The sequence below is a fragment of the Bison bison genome, unplaced genomic scaffold, assembly GCF_000754665.1.
Source record: "Bison bison bison isolate TAMUID 2011002044 unplaced genomic scaffold, Bison_UMD1.0 scf7180017864519, whole genome shotgun sequence".
Taxonomy (NCBI): domain Eukaryota; kingdom Metazoa; phylum Chordata; class Mammalia; order Artiodactyla; family Bovidae; genus Bison; species Bison bison.
In genome coordinates this window covers 2,373,839-2,383,333 of record NW_011495072.1, presented here as the reverse complement: position 1 = coordinate 2,383,333, position 9,495 = coordinate 2,373,839, and the positions used below count along the sequence as shown (strand labels likewise).

Sequence of the window (9,495 nt, the reverse complement as noted above, 5' to 3'; positions counted from 1 at the left end):
ACTAGTGTGTGAGATGAGTGCAATTGTACGGTAGTTTGAGCATTCTTTGGCATTGCCTTTCTTTGGGATTGGAATGAAAACTGACCTTTTCCAGTCCTGTGGCCACTGCTGAGTTTTCCAAATTTGCTGGCATATTGAGTGCAGCACTTTCATAGCATCATGTTTGGATATACCCAAATAAAGTTACAGATTCTTTACCAACTGAGCTATCAGGGAAGCCCCTTATATCCTTTTACTCTTTTAAATTTCTATAGCACCAAAGGGAAATCTGATTCTTTATTTCCCCAATGATTTTTATTCCTGAAACAATTTTATTTCTAATACAGTAATTCATGCTTCTTTTTGTGATCAGCCATTTACTAAAAAATTTTCAATTTTAAAAATCTTTCAAAGGGCCAAAATTTTCATTTTATTTGTTCTTCCTATTGCATCTATATTTTCCATAATTTCTTTGTGGTTCAAGAACATACTCTGTAGTTTTGATCTGTGAAAATTTATTTTATGATGTAGTATACAGTTAAGGTTTTTAATATAAACATATGTACTTATGATCTCTAAGAAGCTACAGTATTAAGGAGGCCTTAATATAGGCATATGAATAACCATTATAAGTAGTAGGAAATCCCTGGGAGCTCAGCTGGTGAAGAATCCTCCTGCAATGCAGGCGACCCCAGTTGCATTCCTGGTTTGGGAAGATCTCCTGGAGAAGGGATAGGCTACCCACTCCAGTATTCTTGGGCTTTTCTGGTGGCTCAAATGGTAAAGAATCAGCCTTCAATGTGGGAGACCTGGGTTCGACCCCTAGGTTGGGAAGATCCCCTGGAGGGAGGCACAGCAACCTACTCTCGTATTCTTGCCTGGAGAATCCTCATGGACAGAGGAGCCTGGTGGGCTACAGTCCATGGGGTTGCAAAGAGTCAGACATGACTGAATGACTAAGCAAAGCACAGCACAGCAGAGCAGAGTAGGAAATAACTGATGCTATAAAGGAAGCATATATTAGTTATGAGCATGGGAATGGTAAGAAAGGCAGTTCCAGATAAACACATCTAACAAAGCTTCATGGGCATGTCATGTGAACCTCAGTATAATCAAAAAGACAACTCTAGTGGGAGGTTATTGTGGGGAAAAGTTAGAGATAGAAAAGAGCAGGCTGCCTAGAGGAAATAGGGTCTAATTATATTGACTACAGCATGTGATAAGAGAATAAAAGTGAAAAAGTGGAAAGGGTTTGGGAAAATAATTTGGTACTGCTGAAGAAGTGTATAAAGCAAGCCAAGAAGTTGGGTTCTATTTGTAGGTAGTAGGAAGCCACTGATAGCTGAACGGTAAAGAATCTGCCTACCAATGCAGGAGACACAGTTTTGATCCCTGGATTGGGAAGATCCCTTGGACAAGTAAATGGTAACCCACTCCTGGAACACACTCCAGTATTCTTGCCTAAGAAATCCCATGGACAGAGAGGAGCCTGGCCAGACTACAGTCCATGGGGTCGCAAAAAGAGTCAGACTTGACTTAGCAACAACAACGAGGGAGTCATTGAAGGTTATAAGCAGGGTAATAGCAGAACCATATTTTAAGTAAGTAATCTGAGAGCTGTGTGTAAAACAGCTCAATAAAAATTTAGCCTGATATTCTTCTATGCTTATATATCTCTTAATGTCACAATATTTATTATGATTTATTCTACAATGAGAATAATTACCTGAGCAGGAGAGTGTTAAGGTAAACTGATGTTCATCGAGTATTGATTTTGTACCAAGCTCTGTACTACACAGTTCATTGCTATTGGGGGTAATTTTGGATAATTTTTTTTGCATATAATCACAATAACCCTATGAAACACTAATGATAAAAGTTTTAATTCTGGTCACTGTACTATATTTACAAAGGTAGTACGAGTCACTTAAGAGGCCTTATGATACATTGAAAAACAAGGGTTGAAATAATGAGGACTTACTCTACAGATAATAAATGCGAGAGAGGGTGTGGAGAAAAGAGAACCTTCCTAAACTATCGATGAGAATGGAAATTGGTAAATAAACCCACTATGGAGAATAGTATGGAGGTTCCTTATAAAACTAAGAATAGTCACCATATGATCCAGCAATCCCACTCCTAGGCAAAACTATAATTCAAGAGATGCATCATCCCTATGTTCATAGCAGCACTGTTCACAATAGCCAAGACATGGAAGCAACCTAAATGTCCATCAGCAGATAAATGGATAAACAAAACACACATATATATAATATACACAATGGAATATTACTCAACCATAAAAAGTATGAAATAATGTCATTTGCAGTAACATTGATGAACCTAGATTATCACATTAAGTGAAATAAGTCAGACAGAGAAAAACAAATATATAATGTAACTTATATGTGGAATCCAAAAAATGATGCAGATGAATTTATTTACAAAACAGAAATAGATTTCCAATATAGAAAAAAAAACTTGGGGAGAGGAGGATAAATTCAGAGTTTGGGATCAGCAGATACACACTACCACATATAAAACAGATAAATGACAAGGACCTACTATATAGCACAGGGAACAATATTCAGTGTCTTGTAATAACCTATAATGCAAAAAAATATGAAAAAAATATATGACTGAATCAATCTGCTGTATAATAAAAGCACTGTAAATCAATTCTACTTCAATAAATTTTTTTTAAATGAGTAGTTACTGAATAACACTCAGTAACAAAGTTTAATTAATAAAACAATATGAACCAGTTTTTCAACTGAAATAGGGAGGCATTTAAATACTGTACCTTGAATGTTTTTGGTTTATACATTCTATATCAGTATCTATACACACACACACATACACACATACACATATTTGCTCACCCAGAGTCTCAGGTTGGAGCTGAGACTTCAAGTTTCTCTCCTGCTCTGTTGGTTCTCTATTATCAGAGTCTAAGGATTTCTTGTTACTCCCAGGCTGACGACAATCTGATGGTTCTTTGTTAAGCGCATCATCTGGCATAGGTGTTGACCAATTCTGATTCAGAAATAAAATTCTGTCTTTGGCTCCATCATCTAGGCAGAGTAAAGAGGATCCATAAGAGACAATACTAGACAAATCGACAATCATACAATGCAAGAATGCCTTTTGCTTCCTCCAGGCAGTGTACCTGTTTGCTGTTTGGCTTCTTGGGTATTCATTTTCATGATGTATTGTTGCCTTATCTGTTTAGCAAATCTGGCAGGGTTGTCCCATGGTATGTTGAACATCTCAGAATCTGTCCCATACATCATCTTAGAATGCTTTAGATTCCCATCTTCATCAACCTCAGAGAGTTTCAGGCTCTCAAAAGTAAACACTTTGAAGGCTCGTTCTACTTCATTCCAGCTCAAGACTTCTGTAAGAAAGCAGACCTGTGCTTTTAGAAATGCTCTTTATTATCATACAGTACAGGGGCAATGGGGTGGGGTGGTCAGTCTACCAGAAAGACAAGAGTCACGCCAGAATGCGTGTTGACCTGACTTTACACATAGGCACCCCGATTATGCAAAAAATATCACAGGCAACTAATAAGAAACTTATACAATCAAGATATATCAAGATAATGCCCACAGACTGCTTCATAGATGAATGAACATAAGGTGTCCAGATTGATTCACACTGACTTTTCAGAGTATTGGCTGAATATGTTTAAAACTTGTCATTTTTTTCATCGCAGCACTGTTTATAATAGCCAGGACATGGAAGCAACCTAGATGTCCATCAGCAGATGAATGGATAAGAAAGCTATGGTATATATACACAATGGAGTATTACTCAGCTGTTAAAAAGAATACATTTGAATCAGTTCTAATGAGGTGGATGAAACCGGAGCCTATTATACAGAGTGAAGTAAGCCAGAAGGAAAAACATAAATACAGTATACTAATGCATATATATGGAATTTAGAAAGATGGTAGCAATAACCCGGTGTACAAGACAGCAAAAGAGACACTGATGTATAGAACAGTCTTATGGACTCTGTGGGAGAGGGAGAGGGTGGGAAGATACGGGAGAATGGCATTGAAACATGTAAAATATCATGTAAGAAACGAGTTGCCAGTCCAGGTTCGATGCACGATACTGGATGCTTGGGGCTAGTGCACTGGGACGACCCAGAGGGATGGTATGGGGAGGGTGGAGGGAGGAGGGTTCAGGATGGGGAACACATGTATACCTGTGGCGGATTCATTTCGATATTTGGCAAAACTAATACAATTATGTAAATTTTAAAAATTAAATTAAATTAAAAAAAATAAATAAAACTTGTCATTTTTTTCATAGAGAATAGACTTGTGGTTGCCAAAGGGGAGAAAGATGAGGGAAAGATAGTTTGGGAGTTTGGGGTTAGTAGATGCAAACTATTACATATAGAACGGGTAAACAAGGTCATCTTGCATAGTACAGGAAACTGTATTCACTACTCTGAAATGGAACAGAATGCAAAAAAGAATGTATATATGTATATAACCGAGTCACTTTTTCTGTATAGCAGAAATTGGTACAAGATTGTAAATCAACTACACATTTATACATTAAGAAAATGTCATTTTAAGCAAAAGCATCTTTTGCTGCTGTTGTAATTTAACACAGAATTTACTCATTTGTGTCTAATATAGGCTGTTAATTTAGTAGGCTTTTCTGTTCACTCAGGCTTAGAAAAGGCATCTTTCCCCCCAATAAACTGGTATAGAACTTTTCATAATTTTATTTCAAAGGTTATCAGCCTTCAAGGGGCTATATTAATTTGGGTATTTAATATTTATAGAATTTGTATGTTCACTCGCTCATGCATTCATTTTTGTTTTCTATGTGCTAGGCTTTATGCTCTATTTTTCTTTGCCTGACATTGAAAGAAAAGATTTGGTTCAGCACTTCAAAAGTTCAAGATAGAGAGGTAGGAGGTAGTATTAACAATCATGGAATTCAGTGAGGGAAAGTGAATGACAGGGACAGATCAAAGAATCAGAGGTCACCTCTCTTCTTCCCCTCCAACAGAGAAGAGTGTAGCGGGGAGGTGACTTTTGGAAAAAACCACAAGGAAATTCAGGAGAGAGACACGACAAAGGCAAAGGTGACAAAACTGAGTTTGTTCATTCATTCATTTCACAAACATTTTTTGAGCACCTACTAGTGGTCAATGACTTTAATAAAAGGACTACAGGAGCAAACATCAGTGAACTCCTAACTTTATAGAGTATCTATTTTAGCAGTTGGGAACACAGAATAAACAGGTAATTGTATACTCTATCAGAAACAACAAGAAGAGTAAAGCCAGATGAGGGGATAAGCAGTAATAATGACTGGGGAGGGACTTTATATTTTATATAAAGAAGTCAGAGCAAGGGCTTCCCAGGTAGCTCAGATGGTAGAGAATCTGCCTGCAATGCAGGAGACACAGGTGTGGTCCCTAGGTAGGGAAAAATGCCCTGGAGAAGGCAATAGTAACCCACTCCAGTATTCTTGCCTGGGAAATCCCATGGACAGAGGGGCCTCGTGGGCTATATTCTGTGGGGTCGCAAAATAGCTGGACACAACTTAGCGACTAAACAACAACAAATATCAGAGCAGAGTCCTGTAAAGAAGTAAAGCAAAAACAAGAAAGAAGTGGGGGAGTCATAGCACTGTCTGGGAGTAGAGTGATGGAGGCAGGGGAGGGAAATAGCTAGTGCAGAGGTGGAGGCAGTGGTGTGATGGACTTGTCCAAGGAAGCACAGTGAGGTCAGTGAGATGGAGTGGAGTAGAACAACGAGAATTTGACTGAGGATGGGCTTAAAAAGTTTAGATTTTACTTTGAGGGAAATGGGTGATCACGAGGGGTTTTGAGCCAAGAAGGAACAGGATCTGACTAACCTTTTGGAAGGGTCATTCCTGCTATTATGTGAAGGAAAGACTGTAGGTAAAAAGGGGAAAGCTTGGAGACCAACCGGAAAATTACTGAAACAGTTCAAGTGAGAGGTGGTGCCGGATTGGGCTGGGCTGGTAGCGAGAGATGTGGTGGGACTGGTTGTGGGGCATAAAAAAAGAACCAGGGATGACGCTAAGGTTTTGGTAGAAAAGAGTTGCTATTTACTGAAATAAAGAGCACTGTGAAGGAAATTAAGAATTTGGACCTATTAAGCATTAAGAAATCTGCCTGCAATGCCAGAGACCCCAGTTAGATTTGGGGGTCAGGAAGATCCGTTGGAAAAGGGATAGGCTACCCACTCTAGTATTCTTGGGCTTCTCTTGTGGCTCAGCTGGTAAAGAATCCATCTGCAATGTGGGAGGCCTGGGTTCAATCCCCGGGTTGGGAAGATCCCCTGGAGAAGGGAAAGGCTACCCACTCCAGTATTCTGGCCTGGAGAATTCCATGGACTGTATAGTACATGGGGTCGCAAAGAGTTGGACACGACTGAGCAACTTTCACTTAAACATGAAGAAGGATCAAAGAGGAAGGAGAGGTGGAGGAACAAGGCTTCAGGACGGGACATACGAGCAGGATGTATATATGGGCAGTTTCGGCGATGGCAACAAAAATAAGAATCTTGTGTACTTTACAATGTGGGGAATACAGCCAATATTTTATAATAAATATAACTGGAGTGTGACCTTTGAAAAATTGTATAAAAAAGAATATGTGTTACACATTTTCCCCATAAAAGACAAAAGCAAATGTTAGCATACTAATCATCCTCTTCTTATCCTTGGTTTCCTTTTCTTTTTAAACTTAAATTATCTAGGAGGCTGTTCCATATCATGATAGAGATAGCCCTCCAGGTTGTTAAGATACATGATCTTGTACCACACAGGTGTCTGATATTTTAATGAGAGATTTTGATGGGATGGTTTGTTTCTAATATTTTGCTACTGTGAAAAATGATTCAATACATGTACTTTTTAATATTAAAAAAAAAAAAAGAATCCTGTGCTGTGTGTAGAAGCAAGGTAGAGAGAGAATGAGATCATATCACAAGGCAGAAGGAGAAGAGGAAAGGTCAGATGCTCTCAGGACACCAGGAAGAGGATGATTATGGAAATAGATGACACACCCAGGCCCACTAGGCAACACCCATTTCCATGAGGTGACAGCAAGACCGTATTAAAAATTTTCTTTTTTTTTCAGTCTCTTCAGTAAGTGGTGCTGGGAAAACCGGACAGCTAATGTGTAAAAGAATAAAATTAGAACACTTCCTAATACTATACACAAAAATAAACTCAAAATGGGTTAAATACCTAAATTATAGACCAGAAACTATAAAACTCTTAAAGGAAAACATAGGCAGAATACTCTTTGACATAAACGGCAGCAAGATCCTCTATGACACACCTCCTAGAGTAATGGAAATAAAGACAGAATAAACAAATGGGACCTAATTAAACTTAAAAGCTTTTTTTTTTCTCTTAAATGTTTTAGTATATAGATACATAAGGACATTAATAACTTCTAAGCGTGGCCCAATATTAGCTCATCTTGGTAAACTATATTTATAAAGTATGGCAAAGCCCTATCTTTCCATCTTCCTAGAAAGAACAATTTCTAATTCAAACAACACTTATTGGTCTCTAATAAAGAGATTTTGCTTATAATAAAAAGCTTTTGCACAGCAAAGAAAACCATAAACAAGATGAGATGACAACCCTCAGAATGGGAGAAAATAATCGCAAACAAAGCAACTGACAAAGCATTAATCTCCAAAATACACAAGCAATTCATGTAGTTCAGTATTAGAAAAGCAAACAACCCAATCAAAGAACTGAGCAGAAGGCTTAAGCAGACATTTCTCCAAAGAAGACATACAGATTCATAAATACATGAAAAAATGCTCAATAGCACTCATTATTAGCAAAATGCAAATCAAAAGTACAATGAGGTATCACCTGACACTGGTCAGAATGTGCTGCTGTGTAGTTGCTAAATCACGTCCAACTCTTTCTGCAACCCCATGGACCGTAGCCCACCAGGCTCCTCTGTCCCTGGGATTTCCCAGGAAGGATAGACATTTCTTTCTCCAGGGGATCTTCCTGACCCAAGGATCAAACCCGCATTTCTTGCATTGGCAGGCAGGTTCTTTACCACTGAGACATTGCCTCACACTGGTCAGAATGGCCCACATCAAAAAATCTACAAACAATTCATGTTGGACGGGATGTGGAGAAAAGGGAACCTCTCTTGCAGAGTTTGTGGGAATATAAATTGATACAGCCACTATGGAGAACAGTATGGAGATTTCTTAAACTAGGAATAAAACTACCATTATGACCCAGTAATCTCACTACTGGGCATATACTCTGAAGAAACCGTAATTCAAAAAAACACAGTCTACAAGCAATAAATGCTGGAGAGGGTGTGGAGAAAAGGGAACCCTCTTACACTGTTGGTGGGAATGCAAACTAGTACAGCCACTATGGAGAACAGTGTGGAGATTCCTTAAGAAACTGGAAATAGAACTGCCTTATGACCCAGCAATCCCACTGCTGGGCATACACACTGAGGAAACCAGAATTGAAAGAGACACGTGTACCCCAATGTTCATCGCAGCACTGTTTATAATAGCCAGGACATGGAAGCAACCTAGATGCCCATCAGCAGATGAATGGATAAGAAAGCAGTGGTACATATACACAATGGAGTATTACTCAGCCATTAAAAAGAATACATTTGAATCAGTTCTAATGAGGTGGATGAAACTGGAGCCTATTATACAGAGTGAAGTAAGCCAGAAAGAAAAACACCAATACAGTATACTAACGCATATATATGGAATTTAGAAAGATGGTAACAATAACCCTGTATACGAGACAGCAAAAGAGACACTGATGTATAGAACAGGCTTATGGACTCTGTGGGAGAGGGAGAGGGTGGGATGATTTGGGAGAATGGCATGGAAACATGTATAATATCATATATGAAATGAGTTACCAGTCCAGGTTCGATGCACGATACTGGATGCTTGGAGCTGGTGCACTAGGATGACCCAGAGGGATGGTACAGGGAGGGAGGAGGGAGGAGGGTTCAGGATGGGGAACACATGTATACCTGTGGTGGATTCATGTTGATGTATGGCAAAACCAATACAATATTGTAAAGTTTAAAAATAAAATAAAAAAACACATGTACCCCAATGTTCATTGCAACACTATTTATAATAGCTAGGACATGTCCTAGATGTCTATCAACAGATGAATGGATAAAGAAGTGGTGGTGTATATTTATATGTATGTATGCGTACATATATATATGTACACACACACACACACACACACACACACGAGAATATTACTCAGCCATAAAAGGAACCAATTTGAATCAGCTGTAGTGAGGTGGATGAACCTAGAGCCTGTTATACACAGTGAAGTCAGTCAGAAAAAGACCAAATATCATATATTAGTGAATACATGTGGAATCTAGAAAAATGGGACTGATGAATCTATTTGCAGGGCAGGAATAGAGATGCAGATGTAGAGAACAGACTTGTGGGCACAATGGGGGAAGGA

At 38.7% G+C, this 9,495-nt stretch overlaps 1 protein-coding gene across 1 annotated transcript in view; it reads right to left on the bottom strand.

Annotated features, from left to right (window-relative positions):
• SPAG17 (sperm associated antigen 17) overlaps positions 1-9,495 on the bottom strand; it is a 245,270-nt gene that overhangs the window by 140,546 nt on the left and 95,229 nt on the right. Inside the window, exons 14-15 of the mRNA XM_010830710.1 lie at positions 3,149-3,376; positions 2,862-3,053 (exon numbers count right to left, since the gene is read on the bottom strand). Coding sequence (XP_010829012.1) covers positions 2,862-3,053; positions 3,149-3,376 — 420 coding nt within the window. The remainder of the gene's footprint in view (positions 1-2,861; positions 3,054-3,148; positions 3,377-9,495) is intronic.